The sequence below is a fragment of the Chanos chanos genome, chromosome 5 (assembly GCF_902362185.1).
Source record: "Chanos chanos chromosome 5, fChaCha1.1, whole genome shotgun sequence".
NCBI classification, from domain to species: Eukaryota; Metazoa; Chordata; class Actinopteri; order Gonorynchiformes; family Chanidae; genus Chanos; species Chanos chanos.
The window spans coordinates 27,992,939-28,008,723 of record NC_044499.1 but is presented as its reverse complement, the minus strand read 5'-3'; the positions used below and the strand labels follow the sequence as shown (position 1 = coordinate 28,008,723).

General features: G+C 42.0%; 1 protein-coding gene and 1 non-coding gene across 2 annotated transcripts; both read right to left on the bottom strand.

Moving 5' to 3' along the window:
* Window positions 1-5,422: 5,422 nt before the first annotated feature.
* fbxw10 (F-box and WD repeat domain containing 10) lies at window positions 5,423-14,477 on the bottom strand. Its single transcript, XM_030774845.1, has 15 exons — window positions 13,940-14,477; window positions 13,547-13,741; window positions 13,066-13,266; window positions 12,044-12,171; window positions 11,708-11,827; window positions 11,367-11,473; window positions 10,865-11,068; window positions 9,900-10,021; window positions 9,659-9,813; window positions 9,209-9,351; window positions 8,868-9,026; window positions 8,159-8,319; window positions 6,538-6,693; window positions 5,739-6,284; window positions 5,423-5,655 (listed from the first exon to the last, which is right to left on the bottom strand). Exons 1-15 carry the CDS (start codon window positions 14,475-14,477, stop codon window positions 5,423-5,425), a joined length of 3,168 nt encoding a protein of 1,055 aa, XP_030630705.1.
* A 738-nt stretch (window positions 14,478-15,215) lies between these two features.
* Window positions 15,216-15,286, bottom strand: trnag-ccc (transfer RNA glycine (anticodon CCC)). Its single transcript has one exon. It is a non-coding gene; the product is annotated as a tRNA-Gly (tRNA).
* Window positions 15,287-15,785: the final 499 nt, after the last annotated feature.

Genomic DNA, 15,785 nt, shown 5'->3' with positions numbered 1-15,785 from the left:
ATGGCACACACATGGTTTATACGATCCGATTCTGTTTGAACCAGTGACACACTGTTGTACTCAATGTAAAACACTTTTAACATTTCTACTTTTCTAATGATATAGTCTGGGTTTGATTTTTTTTCAGAGATTTTGTCAGAGTAAAGGACATGAATATATTGACCAAACCCAACACACAAGACCAGTACTGCCCACTGATAAATACTTATTTCTCTCCACACTGAAAATCAGTCAGTACATCTCTGCATTTCTAAAGGTTGCATTTTGCATTGAAAATCAGAACAGAACATATTCTAAATAGAATATAATATATACCATAAATGCAGCAAAAACATTTGTGGAGACAAAAAAGAAAGCATCCATTCAAGATAGCTCTTTGGCCAATATTCCATTTTTGCTGAAGACAGGTAAACTCAGCTGTTGCCTTTTTATAGTGCTTATGTCTGATTAGTGGGATTACAATTAAGCACCCAAGTCTGTACACCTGACGGCCATGTTTGATCAATTGGTTCATAAGTGTGGTATTTTGAAAAGCAGTGCCTTGAAATGGCAAAGAAGTGACAGCGTGTTAGATTTCTGTGTCTAAGGTAGAGAAGTGTGTTTAGTGTTTTGCAAAAAGTGTGAGGCTGAGAATGTGCTTATAGTTGTGCAGATCTGGGCTGAGGTTTTGCTCCTTGAGTGTCAGGTTTCACTAACTGTGTGTTATTTTTAATTTTAGTGTGTAAGCAATCATAAAAACTGTAATGTGATTTTCTCATATTAAAAGAAGCGAGGCAAAAGAGCTGGAGCACTGGTCAGGCAGAGACAACAGAAACAACGAGAAAACCGTTGTCCTCTTCTAAGTATCCTTCTAACGAATAATGTTCATCGTAATGAACATCACAATGTTAAGACTAATATGACTATGTATAAAGCTAGTAGTGCCATTTTTCCCATTTGTGTATTTTCACGCCCACGTAGCTCATTTCGGTCTAGAGTCAAACAGACCATATTTTGTAGCAATTTAGTTCCAATTCAACTGACTCCCTCCTCCGATATGATTACTGTAAGCCCGGTTATGCTGAAGTTGGTTAAAGCCAGACGTTTTTCTCCCTTTAAATGAAGCTTCACCCCCTAACTATTCCTTTTCCTGTGCTGCTATGATACTAAATTTACTCCTAACACCCTTAGTTTACCTAATTTTGACTCCTTTGAGTTGCTCTCCATGAAGCAATATGGTACTGCCTCAACTTTTCTCATAGCAGTGCTCTATCGTCCCCCGGGGCCCTATAGTCAATTTCTAGATGAGTTTTCTGTATTTATCTCTGTTATTCTTACTAGAGTGGATAAAATCCTGATCCTGGGGGACTTTAATATTCACATTAATAACAATTCTGATTCACTTAATAAAGCTTTTACTGCTATCATAGATGCATTTGGCTTTAACCAATAGGCGCTTTCGCACCGGAGGAACTTTTCCATAGTTCTTAGAACTGTTGGAGAAAGTGCCCCCTTTTTTGCGTGTTCGCACCGCAGGAACTTAGAACGATCATAGTTCTTAGAACGCCGTTTTGAGGGGCTTTTTTAGCTCCTACTTCAGGGTAGGTACTTTCGCAGCGCAATAGGAACCTTGTGACGTAGGTGTACAGCCATTGGTCCAGACGCAGGTATACGATGATTGCAACCGCCATTTTTAAAGATCCGTGCAAAATATAAAGTCTTAGAACGTATTTCATTTAGCTTTTGATATTCATGTCTCAAAATGTCTGGAATTGTTGGCAGGGGCACATAGTTTTATGTTTTATTTTACCGGTATTTTATATCCCTCAACAATGACCATTTTGCAACGTCCAATGTATATTTGTACATTGAAGAGGTAGCGTACACTCCGCTTCGGTAGGTGCTTGCGTGTCCGCTTGTGTGGCTGTGATCCGCATTTTAACCTAAAATAAGAGTGTGTTTATCCAGCTTACGATTTGAGGGCTGCGGCGGGGAAAAAGGAAAAAAAAAAAAACACGATGCTGCAAGCAAGCGTCAGGCACAAGCGCTATGCTAGCACCCGAAAAGTACTATGCCCATCAAGTCATTCACTGCTACTGCAGTGGTAAATGCATAAATGCACTGGGAAATTATTTTTTCCATTGGACTGGGTCTATCACCATACAGTTTTATTTTCGTTAATGAGAAGGCAGTTATAGGTTATCTAATGTGCACTCAGTATTTCTGTCATTCAAATTCAATAAAACTCATTGTGTATACTGTAGTCTAGTTTGTCGATTTCTTTTGCCGTAGTAATGGTTCTTTTTTTCCTTTTGGAGGTATTTAAAAGGTCTTAAAAGTCATTAAATTTGTACTTCAAAATGTGCAGCTATCCTGGTTAGTTGTAAACAACAGCTCTTAGCTGCTATACCGTTGGCTGGCTTACGTCACTTCAGCGTTCCTACTGGTGGTGCGAAAGCAAACAGAAAAAAGGCCCTAGAACGAATGTAGTTCTAGGGGAAACTCCCTAGGGGGTAGTTCCTATCGAATTAGACCCTAGAACTGTTTGGTGCGAAAGCGCCTAATATGTCCACGAACCAACTCATTTCAGTGGCAACACTTTAGATCTTATTCTAGCTGGCGGACTAGATATCCCTCACGTTGTCGTCTCTCCTTACTCCGCTGCCCTCTCAGACCATTTTCTTATTACTTTCCAAGTAACTCTTCCGTTGACGCCAACTGTCTCTACCGCGGTTCGTAGCTGCCGTCGCGTTAATGCTTCCACCACTGCTGTGCTCGCTGATCTGCTTCCTACTGCTCTCAACTCTTTCAATGATCAGCAAAGATCTTTGAACGACTTGACGGACAGCATAAATTCTACCCTTTGTAATGTACTAGATATGGTAGCACCATTAACTATAAAAAATAGACGTAAACACTTAACACCTTGGTTTAATAATGAAACCCGAGCGCTGAAGCAGGTGTGTAGGAAATTGGAACGAAACTGGCGGGCAACCAAACTAGAGGTTTTTCGCCTTGCATGGCACGACAGCCTGATAGATTATAAACACACTCTCTACACAGCCAAATCCGCATATTACTCGAAAATAATTAATGTTAACAAAAATAACCCCAGGTTCCTTTTTGATACAATATCTAAACTTACCCAGAATCACTCCCCCTCAATTTAGCCCTTTTACCGCAAACGAATTTATTGAATTTTTCTCGCAAAAAATAGACTTAATTCGTTGTAATATTCAAATTAATTTATCAAATCAGACTGCCTGCATGCTCTCTGTAACTGCGCCTAAGATTAATCAGGATGTGCACCCTTTAACTCAATTTAACCCTATCTCTCTAGACGTGGTGTCCAAATTGGTGCACTCTGCTAAACCAGCTTCTTGCCTCCTTGATCCTCTACCTGCTAAACTTTACATGGAGCTTTTCTCAGTTCTTGGCCCAACAATCTTAAACACTCTAAATATGTTACTTAAATCTGGTATTGTACCCTCCTGTTTTAAAACAGCCGTGATCAAGCCTTTACTTAAAAAAAACAAACCATGACCCTGAAGCCTTAAATAATTATAGGCCGATCTGTAATCTCCTGTTTCTTTCTAAAATACTTGAAAAAATTGTAGCTGCTCATCTGATAGCCCATATGTCCTCTAACAGTCTGTTTGAAATATTTCAGTCAGGCTTCAGGTGTTTTTACTCTACTGAAAACCACGCTTACTAGAGTAACTAACGATCTTTTATAAGCCATGGATGCTGGTGCTACTTCTGTTCTTATTCTGCTTGATCTGAGTGCAGCATTTGACACGGTCGATCACACTATATTGTTAAAGCGCCTGGAAAACCAAATTGGCATTCGTGGCCTGGCGCTCTCTTGATTTAAATCTTATCTCTCTGAGAGAAGGCAGTGTGTCCACTATAATAATGTGACCTCTGAATACCGTAAGCTTAACTATGGTGTTCCTCAGGGATCAGTCCTTGGCCCTCTTCTATTCTCTATTTACATGCTCCCTTTGATTGACATTATTTGTAGTTACAACATTAACTTCCATTGTTATGCTGATGATACTCAGATTTTCTTACCTATCCAGCACAATGACTGCTCTGAATTGGCGAACCTTGAGGCACGTCTTTGTGCTATTAAGTGTTGGATGTCTTCAAATTTCCTGAGGCTTAACGCAGGCAAGACTGAAATGCTGGTCATTTGTCCCCCTACGCATAAGCATCTTTTTAGTGATCTTACCCTAACTTTTGACAACTGCATCATCTCTCAAAACTCTTCAGTTAAAAACGTTGGTGTGATTTTTGACTCTAGTCTCTCGCTAGTCACTCATATCAAGAACACAACCAAAACTGCCTTTTATCACCTCCGTAACATTGCTAAAATTAGGCCTTTTCTAAGTATGGTTGATGCAGAAACCATTGTTCACGCATTCGTCACATCCCGCCTCGATTACTGCAATGTTCTTTACTCTGGCCTGCCTGCCTCTAGTACCAATAGTCTTCAGCTGGTCCAGAATGCTGCTGCTAGAATTCTGACCAGAACGAAGAAGTTTGATCACATTAGCCCTGTCCTGGCTTCTCTTCATTGGCTCCCAATTCATGCAAGGGCAGATTTTAAGGTCCTCTTATTAACATATAAAATTTTACATGGGCTTGTGCCTTCCCACCTGTCTGACTTAATTACACCCTATAACCCACCTCGCACCCTGCGCTCTCAAGATTCTGGATTATTAGTTATTCCAAGAGTTAAAAAGAAGTCCGTTGGCAACCGAGCCTTTTCCTACCGCTCTCCCTTCCTCTGGAATGGTTTACCTAAAGAAGTTAGAGAGGCAAACTCTCTCAATACCTTTAAAACAAAACTAAAGACTTATCTATTTTCTCGAACTTATGCATGATATAATTTTGATTTGACTTTGTTATAGACATGCAAAGCCCTTTGAGACTATAAATAGTGATATTGGGCTCTAAATAAATATTATTATTATTATTATTACTTTGTAGGATGTATGTCTGAAGACATGCAAAAGTGCAAGGTCCAACTTACAATTTTTTGACTTTACAATGGTACAAAAGTGATATACACTCAGTAGAAACCGTACTTCAAACCGTACTTTTCCCAGGCTAGCCATATGCGGCACTATACTCTCTTGTGATTCTGGGGAGTGGCAGTGAGCCGCAGCTCCCTGTCAGCTACGCGATCACGAGGGTAACTACAACCACTGCCATTACAAGGTCGGATATTATTATGGTGTGGTCTCAGACCAATAAATTCATCTTCTATAGAGGATTTCTAGTGCATATACATGGACCAGTTCAATAATCTGTTGACAAAGCCAAATTAAGAACATAGAATTTTATTCTTTTCATTTGCTAAAAACACACCAAATTAATAATGAGAATGACAAAACACACTAAATTAAGAATGAGACTGCCATCTTCTTATAGAGCGTTAGATGTAGGTGTCCAGTCCCAGTTCAGGGGCATAGACCTGGTCTTTTCTGGTGAATTCGGTGATGGGTACACCTCTGAGCCTCATCTTCCACATTGTCTCCCATCGTTTCTCCTGGTTGTCACCGCACTCTGACATCTGTTGGTGGCACTTGGTCAGATCCCTTATGTACTCCTCCAGCTGTGTGTCTGTTCGCAGCTGGAAAGCACTGTGCTCGCGAAAAGGGTCCAGGGGTTATGTGGGGCACTAGACTTGCTGGGGATCTCAAACTCGACATGATGGCCATGGTGCTTACACAAACCCATCATAAACATGCGTTGTGGGGACCGGATGTTCTCTGCAGCAGTGGTTGTGAAGAACCCCACCTTACGCATGCCCGGCCTCACACTGCTGGAGCTCTTTGGTCGTTTCCTGTCGGACTGCGGCCTAGATCGATGCTCAGCAAATCCCAGAACTGTCTGGGGCCGACCCAAATCCGGGGAGGACCTTTTCGACCAAGTCTGAGTGTTCTGGTCTGTAGCAAAGGAACTCAAAGGCGAGTACATTTCAGCTGTGCCTTTGTAAGGGGAGTATGTGAATAGCACGTGTGTCTGCGTCTGTGGTCGTCTCTGGGCCTTGGGCGGGGCAGGAGATGCCCTGAGCTGGAGGTCTGTGCTGGGCTTGTTGCCCAGGGGACCCCAGGCATCACGTACACGAGCATTAAGCTCCATGTTGGCTCCGGCCTGGTTCGAGCACCAAACGTGCTGAGAGCTGCTGACCTTCAGGAAGACGTGGTCAGGGGTGAGAGAATGGTGAGGACCCCTCTTCCTCACCTTGTCCCGCACCGCCCTCTCACTGCGGGTCATCACCAACTGCTCTCGCCCTGTCACAGGGTGAAATAACACAGGACTCAGAAATGACACATAACATCTCACTACCCAGTGACACATAACATCTCACTACCCAGTGACTGATGAGAGGTCACGTTTTGATCAATAACTGTCATCATTATTGTTGTTTTTGTTTTACAGAACAAAGTGTGACAAAGTAGTTTTGTAGAATTTGGTTTTGAAATCCCCAGTGAGGTTGTTTGCCAGGAACATTGGCCGGAAAAAACTTCCTCAGGTGAACGCTACCTGAGCTGGTTGGGGTATGACCCAGGCCATCTGCTGGTCTTGCAGGAGAGGAGGAGGAAGGTAGTTTAGCAAACACCTTGCGCTGAAGGTCCATGTACTTTCTGGCACTGCAGTGACCCTCAAATGTGGCTGGCCTCACAGGTGCCTGCCGGACCACTGGAAGAGATGTGTTCAGAAAAGAATGTGACAAACCAGAGAGCAGTTACTTCTTCAGTATTTCTCTCTGCATAGAGAGTAGTTTCATAAAGGAGCTGAATGGGTCTCTAACACTACAATGGTTACTTTTTACACAATTTATGTGCTGTCTCCCTCCCAACGGTCATAAAGGAGCTTATTTAAGTACAGTGTAATTACTGTGTGGGTTACATTGTACTCAAACAGAAATACAGGTGCTCCTCAACTTATAATGGGGTTACGTCACGATAAACATTGGTTAAAACATTGGTTAAACTGCATCTCATTCATTACTATTAACACTGCAGCAACAGCCAAGAGACCTTAAGAAAGCCATAACGCCACCAAAACTTGAAAGGAAAGAAATACGGTCATCTTGCCACTGTTATTATGCTAGCAGTTGTTTGTCTGGCCAGCTATGTATTGCGGCAGTTAAGCACAGGTGCAGTTTCACATTGCAGCATCAGCCATCAGCCTTATATGTGCAATGACAGGAACCAAAAGTGACACACACTTAAATTTCCTCATCTGTTAGGAGGAGAATGCATCATGCGATAGCCTACCTTAAACATGCTCAGAAATGCTAGCAACAGTGTAGAGCAATGATTCTCAACTCCAGTCCTGAGGGCCCCCTGTCCAGCACAACTTTGTTTTAACTCATTATCACAGTTAATTGAGCTAATCAAGGGCTTGATAATTAATTGATCAGTGGAATCAGGTGTGTCAGTCCCACACAATGATGAGTTAAAACAAAGACGTGCAGGACAGTGGGCCCTCATGACTGGAGTTGAGACTTATAGATGTAGAGTATCAGTTGTTTACCCTCGTGATTGTGTGGCTGACGGGGAGCTGCAGCTCGCTGCTGCTGCCCAGCATCACAAGAGAGTATTGTACTGCATATTGCTAGCCCAGGAAAAGATTAAAACCCAAAATTAGAGGTATGGTTTCTACTGAATGTGCATCACTTTTGCACCATTGTAAAGTCGAACAATCATAAGTTGGACTATCCAAGTTGGGGACCGTCTATACACACCAACACAGGAGTTACACTGCACTCAAACAGAAATACACAACAACACAGGAGTTAAACTGAAATCAAACAGAAATACACACCAACACAGGAGTTACACTGTACTCAAACAGAAGTTAACACTGAAATTAACATAGGCCAAATGTCTGGTCAGAGAAGACTTGAGTTTGTGAGAGACTGTGGTGTGGGTTGTGAGATGTGTTTGTGATGCGAGATGTGTTTGTGATGTGAGATGTGTTTGTGATGTGAGATGTGTTTGTGATGTGAGATGTGTTTGTGAGAGACTGTGGTGCAGGATGTGAGATGTACCCTGTGTGCGGCGCATGCTTGGTGCAGACTGGCTTCTCCCCTGTTTGGAGAGTGCTGGTTTGCCTGGCATTCTCCCTGGGTGGTAGACCTTTTGGGGGTGTGTCTTACGCTCTGTCTGGGCAACGGCATGCGGAAGCTTCCAGGCCATGCATTTGGGTGAATCCAGATCACGAAAATCAAAGAATTCCCGTTCCGCAGAGGCAGAATAGTCCCAGCGCACTTTAGCAAACTGGAAGATCAGCACGCTGCCCCGAGTGTTTACAACAATGCTGAATATGGAATGAAATGATGGAGAGAAGCAGAGACGAGCAGTGTAAGAAAGAAAATAACCATGATAACTACATTTTCATATTCCCCTTTTACTTCTAATTTGGGACACCACAATACCAATGGTCTCCCCGTCGTTTAACAGTCTTCTCAGTCGAGATGAGTGAGGCTAGTCATTGTGTTACAGATGAAAACACTTCCACTGTGATTCATCACAGCATGTGTGTGGGAATAAAACACCGTGTGTGAGACACAGGAATGATATGATATTTTGTCATAACCAGCTGTGTCACGACAACAGGACTGACCCTGATGCTCTGAACCAGTATGACAAGTTTAGATCTATTTCCAAGTTTATGATATCACGAAAGCAAAGGTAAAATGTCTCTGGTTATTATTTTGAAGTAATGAGGTTCTCAAACTGCTGTAGAGGTGCACAGATTTTATTTATTGTTTCAAGCACCTGAAAACAAGAAACGCAACATTCAGACTCTACATGTGTCATTAATGTTACTAGATCTACAGAGGCTGGGAAGATGTGTTTACTCACTTGTTGTGATGTGTGTGTATGGACAGCACAGGGCTTTGATGGGTACTGGCCTTAATTATTCTCAGACAGTCTCCTGTGAGGAAGTTAAAGATCCGTATTTTTCCATCCAGGCAGCCTGTGATAACTCGCAGGAAGATGAAGGACAGTGTGTGCACCTCCCTACAGGACAACCATGAAAAATGTGATTAATAAAATATTCTCACAAAATACTTATTCTTAACTCTGTATACATTATAAATTACATGATTAGAGACTATTCTAAATCCTCAGATTTCAAAATAAATGGGTGAAAAAAGCTCTTTAGGGTGTCCTTTGACTATATCACTACATTCAGGTCTTACTTTGGGTGGCGGTATGTCATCAGAGACTTCCTAAAGTCACAGTTGGTGCTCCAAGCCATGACCTGTCCGTCAGAGCCGCCGGACAGAATGTGCCACTGGTCAAAAAACAGACAGCGCACAGAGCCCTGGTGCCCAGTTATCATCTACACACAACCAGGGTTTCATCAGAGAGAGGACCACGCTCTTAACACACTTACATTGTCTTCAATTACAAAACAGGTAAAGGTAATGAATTAATTCAAGCATCTGCACAAAATCTGCAAATCGTGTAGGAAAATCATTTAACATCAACAAATCTCTCTGTGCCAGCTTAGTTAAAAATCACTCATATGGTTTTTAGGTTGTGCTCAAAGCATTTGGAGTATTAAACTTCCTGCAATCCCTTTTCAAAGCCGCCCTAAAGAATTACCATATCACAATGGTATGTTAAAATATCCATAAGTGTCTTACCTTAAGGAGAGAAGCTGTCTCCATACCCCACATCTTAATCATTCCTCCCTCGCAGCTGCTCAACACCAGGGCCTTGTCAATCTTCACACACGTGACAGGATTATGGTGCTTAAACCGCAGATGCTCGTGACACTGTCCTGTGAGCAGGTTCCAAACTGCCATGATAAAAACACAGAGATATATCCACACTGGCACAAACCCACAAGGCTTCGGATCTGTGTGTGACACTCCTACCTCCTACCTTTGACTTTGCAGTCTTTTGCCCCAGAAACCAGTTGGTCACCATGGAGATCCAGGCAGTTGATGGTTCCCTGGTGTCCGCGGAACAGCATAGTACAGGTCCCTGTCCTCAGGTTCCAACACCTCACACAAAGTTTTGAAAACATTTCACTAAGGAGAACTGCCTGCAACATGACTGATATTCATTTGTGTGCTGTTGTTTTATGGGACCAGGTGAAATGTCTATGCTAATGAATAAACCAGTCCAGATTTGCTCCTTTGAGAGAAGTGAAATACTTTCATTCAGAGTGAGAATCACCAACATCCTTCACTCTTAAGTAACCATCATTTTTTGTATAAAAAAGACAAACAGCACATCTGGTTTAATCTTGCATATATATGTGCTCTAAAAGCACTTTTGTGTCTGCTTTGCTGGCCACAGTTTGAAAATCACTTTTATTTTCAACCACACGCTCCACATATTAAACTCATCTACCTGGGGTGTATTTCATATACAGGGGTGATTTGACTGGAAACAACAAAAACCCACAAGGCAAATCTAATTTCATACTCACAACGATTAGAAATAAGATTTAGAATTTCAGTTTATGTTGAGAGCAGGACAGTGCATTATTATAAGATCTCTTGTTATCCTCACTGCTGTAAAACATGTATTTACACAGTAGTCACAGAACAGGCATGGCTGCATGGCTGCTTTCTTTGTATTAGCTGTAAAATCTACAGATGACAATGTGAATGCAAACTAAAGATGCCATTTTCATGTGAAAACACATCATTAAAATAAAACTGGACAAAGCTAAAACTGTGATGTGTGACTGTTAACTCTTAGTCTTCTCCTGTCTCATACACTACGCTGTGTGACTGTTATTAAAAAAAAAAAAAAAACATGGCTAAAACTGTTCTGTGTGACTGTTAATCTAACTCTAAGTCTTGCCCTGTCTCAGACACTGCAGTGTGGTTGCTGACCTGATGCTGAGGTCATAACTGGCACTGATAACGAGGCCCCGCTCCTCACAGATCAGCACAGCGCGGATACTGCCAGCATGTCCCTGGATGATCAGGGGTACTTCCTTCAGCGTCACAATGTCCAGGAGCCGCACTGTACGGTCTTTAGAGCCAAGTGCCACAATCTGCCCTCCTCCGTAATGGGTGACCCTTGTTGGATCCTCCCTGAGAGGGAACAGTAATACACAGGTGCAGTTTGGGTAATCCCGTTCAAATCGAAACAGTGGCCTGTGTTTCAAACAGTTTAACCATCACAAGCTAAGGTATGACTGAACCGTGGCTGTATGTTCTCTGTTATTGTCTGAGATTTCCTACTTCTGACAACGATTAAATATACCATGAAAAAGCGAGGCTATAGATTAATCTAACATCTAAAGATGACATGTAAAACCAGTGATTGCTTGTCATGGCCCAGTGTGTCACATCATGTACTGTGGAGATACTGAATGATGGAGATGTTCACCTTTCCTGTAGCACCAAGACATTGTACACTCCACAGTAAACATTCCTCTCCTCCATTTGCACAGGTCTGGTTTTGACTCCCATGTAGACAGACTCAAAGCCTCTCTCCTAGGGGATGAGACACTGAACTTCTCAACAAAGTCAAACGAATCAGCTGAGGTTAGCTCCATTCAATTCAAATGAACCAACTCTGGTAAACTCTGTTAACTTTAACCGAACCAGCTCTTGTTTACTCTATTAAGTTCACTGAACTGAATCCAATTTCTCCATTCAGCTGGGAAAAGCAGGATGCACATGCTTTTACGTAAAGAGCCAAAAGAGAATGGACTGTGATTTCTTTACCTTCCTGTGTTTGGAGAAATAATTTTCAGGGAGGTGAATGTGTCTCTCCTCTTCTCTGATGGGCACTAGGACCTCACGGATTTTGGCATACACAGGGCTGACCCTGCAGTGTGGGTTACCCTGAAAACAAAGACACCAGTGAGGTCATATTACAATATGTATATCAAAATCTAAATCAAAATCTAGGATACCAAACAGAAACAGCGCAGTTTGAAAGAATACTTGACATCAGCATGCTGTTCCTTAAAAGCATTAGGAAATGAGCTATGATTAAAGACAGGAGCTCTCCTGGGAGCAATCTGCACAAGTGCAGCAGAATGTTACATACTCATGTACCTGCAGTGCCATTGTTTGATTTTCAACCATCTTTTTCACCTCAGTCTCTCTCAAGATCTCTGCGGTCAGATAACACCAGTGTTGAGACACATGCTGGCAGCTGTGCAAACTAGCCCTGTCCAGAAGGCCTGTAAAACATCATGCAACGAGGTCTTAAGAAAAAAAAAATGTTCTTGTCCATAAGCATGGCCCCAGCAACCATCCTTTCAGTGAAAAATAATCTAGTTAAAGGCCAATAATGAAGCCAAGGTCCACACGTTCAGTGTTCTTTTCCAGAGTCCAGTTCTATTGGCGCCATGGTTACCTTTCTGATGTCACAACAGAATGTGAGACTGAGATAAAACGTCCTGAACTGGCAGCCACCTCAGTAAAACAGACTGTGTCAAAAACAGAATTGTCATAAATTAAAGGTATACTCATGATTTGTCATGTGACAAAATACACAGACGTCTTCAGAGTTAGCAGAGTCTGAACGTGAAAAAAAAAAAAGAAATAGAAGAATTCAATGGCTATCTATTCAATAGATAGATAGATAGATAGATAGCAGTTTAACTAGCTGCTCCTTCCGTAGTGAGCCAGAACAGACAACACTGCTAGGCCCAGTTCAATATCACTATATCAATCTATCAATGAATACTCAAAGGCAAATCTATCAATGAACACTCAAAGGCGAATCTCTGGTGATATTTTCTATTATGCCTGATAAGAAAAGCACATCAAACACCATGGATCTACAGTAGGAGTTCAATTGGGGGAGGGTTGGCTGGCAGTATACATGCCACTGAGTCATAACCAAGCTGAAAGCTACAATTAACTCTTCAGCTGAACAGCTGCAGTAAAGCAATAATGCATCTGAGGAAGTGTGTCTGTAAAAAAATAAGCTCTCTGTTGAGTCATTAAAGCGGTCTTAAAAAAGACTTTCTGTTTATCCAGATCATGAAATGAAATGAAGTGAAATTAAATTAAGTTATCCACAGATTAACAGTAAAATGAACTGGAAGACAACACTTCTTCTTTCCCACCTAAAATCTTTTTGGCCAGGTGAACAGGGAGCATACGAATGAAGTCTCGGTGGCAGCTGACTCCTGACAGAGACCATGAAGACCTGGGCACCACGATGAGGGTTGGATCCTCGGAGGAGTCTGAATAAGTATCCCTGCCTTTGCTCTCCTCCTCCCTCATCACAGAACCAGCCCGAGATGCATGCTGGGATTGACAGCTGTCTGCTTAGCAGGATACAGAGGAATGGAATTATTCAGAAGGCATAGGCAGAGTTACGGATTTCTGGAAATGAATAAACAAAATAATTACAGCGCCAAGTTACAGCTTAACCTGAGCAGGTTTTTAAAGTCAGGGTGTATTATAAAGTTAGGGTATGTTAAAAAATTAGGGTACATTTTTAAGGCTATGGTATATTTTGAAGCTTAGGACATGTTGTTAGGACATATTTTAAATATTGATTTCATAGTGGGTCAGAGAATTCTCAGGCCTGCTGTTACTCACATAGTTGAGAGTTGGAAGGGTGCTCTTCGCCTGGACCTACTGTTTGACTGCCATGCTGGGCTTCTGAAGGCAGGCTGACAGGCTCGTAAATGGAGCTGGCCTGGATGAGCAGATCCAGCTCTGGGTGTTCATCAGTGTGAAAGGAGCACTTGGATTCTGGGATAGAGAAGACATCATCTTCATTGCCCTCTGAAACTACTCAGGAAGGAAAGCAAGGTTACAGAAAGATTTTCTTTTATCTGGACACAACTCTTGAGCTCATGTTATGTAGTTCTTTAAGATGATTAAATGAATACTGGTTTAAATGGATACGAATGCATTGTCAGAGATCAAGTATAAGAAATCACAAGAACTTCTCATCAAGCAATTAAGGTACTTATGCCTAAATCCTACCACAGTGAAGATGAAGAAATTTTCGTTTCTCTCTCTCTATTAGAACACGAACTAGATTCCCGAGCATGTGCAGAATTTCAGTGTTACAGATGGACAGGACTCCCCTAAGGTAGTACGACTTGGTCCAGTCAGGGCCTCCACCAAACCAATCCCAGGTCTCCGATATTTCCATTCCATGTTGCGTGTTATTATCGAATGCTTTGTCAGTATTATTGCGTGCTCTGCTCGAACAGATGTTGTCTTCACGTATGTTTGGTTTTGAACGACACCGTGCGTAGATGAAATCCTTCCTAAGAGTAAACTGCAGAACATTTTGCATACTCTTGAGAATTTGTAGGTTGTTGCATCGGAGGAGTAGACCAATTAGGAACCTCCGCTTCGATGCATTATCTGCTCTCTTTAGCCACAGCGTCGAATCGTACAGTTTGGTTGAGAGGAGACAAGACTGACAATCTCCGCACTGATTAAACTCGGCATTCTTGGTCTTGCAACGAAACGTAAGGTCGCTGGCAACACTTAAGTCGCTTTTCCATTTCATTTCCGCGTGGTTCATTTTGCATTCGCATTCCCTGCTATCTAACTAACAGACTGAGAGAGATAAAGCCGCTGAAGCGATAACTTCAAATACTTTTTTTCCTTGTCCTTCCGCGAGGCGTTTCCCAAACTAAGTTGCCATGCAACAAGACTCCGCGCAGTCGGTGCAGCGTGCCCATTTTAGACAGGAGAGAGAAAAATGTCAGTACAGTGCATCGCACAGGTGCTGAGGCAATTCACATTTGTAACAGAAATGGATGAGAACTGGAACTTCAGCAAAGACATAGGCACTGGGCGATGTTGCACTTTTGGCTCATTGCAGAACGAGTCGCTGACTCGGCACCTTGGGTCACATCAGCTGAGAGACCTTGCAGTTTGAACAGACATATACACGTAGCTGCCAGCACAGACTGCACAGACATCAACTGGAGAATTTATAGAATATCTTGGCTCTCCTGTTTGAGATCCAAAGCTGTACGCCCCAAGCAAGGGTTTTGCAAAAGAAGGAAAAAACTTTTTTTACAAAGAAAAAATGTTTTACTGAAGAGTTTTAAGTGGACGATAGCCTATAAATACAAACCCCTTCTTAAAACTGTCATTATCAAAATTCATTTAACTAAAAGCAGGTTTTTTACACATAATTTTCGTGCTTATTGCCCGCAGTTCTTTTTGGACCCCTGTCTTCCTCATTTGCGCTCTCTCACGGAGTACTGGAGTGTCATGAAGAATTTGAAAAGCCCATTGTGCCGCCCGGGAATCGAACCCGGGTCGCAAGAATGGGAATCTTGCATGATAACATTACACCAGCGACGCTTGTCCTACTCAAAAGAAGCCAAGTTTTCTATTGATCGGAGGGACTGCAAGGCGTTGGAATTACCCGAAATTCTGTATGTTCATACCTCATGACACTACATCGGCTAATGTAGTCCATGTATGTTTTTCTTATGTACAGCCAAAAATATTAACGCATAATATGTTCAACCTTGAATGACGTTTTTGAAATGATGTTGCTTTCAGCCTTCACATTTATATTACACCATCATAAAATCTATAAGTATGGAACCGTTCTCTACACAAAAGTGGTTACATTCCCAGGCATTCCAATAAATGCATTACACTCCTATTACCACGCGGTGACGCAATCACCCGTGGATATATTAATGTCTGTAGGTTAGGGGACATTCTAAAGTTGATGGTTTATATACACTTTCACGAATGGACATTATCTTTAAAATTTGTACCTGCCTTACAGGTTTAAATGTGTAGTATTCACATTATTTTTACGATATCATATCCAATAGTAGCTATTTCA

Excerpts from the sequence above, each read along its gene's own strand:
- fbxw10 (XM_030774845.1), bottom strand. The coding sequence starts at position 14,477 with ATGAAATGGAAAAGCGACTTAAGTGTTGCCAGCGACCTTACGTTTCGT. Across the intron at positions 8,320-8,867 it reads ATACACACACATCACAACAA|CATTGTTGTAAACACTCGGG; the intron begins GTGAGTAAACAC and ends TTCCATATTCAG. Across the intron at positions 6,694-8,158 it reads TGCCGTTGCCCAGACAGAGC|TGGTCCGGCAGGCACCTGTG; the intron begins GTAAGACACACC and ends CATCTCTTCCAG.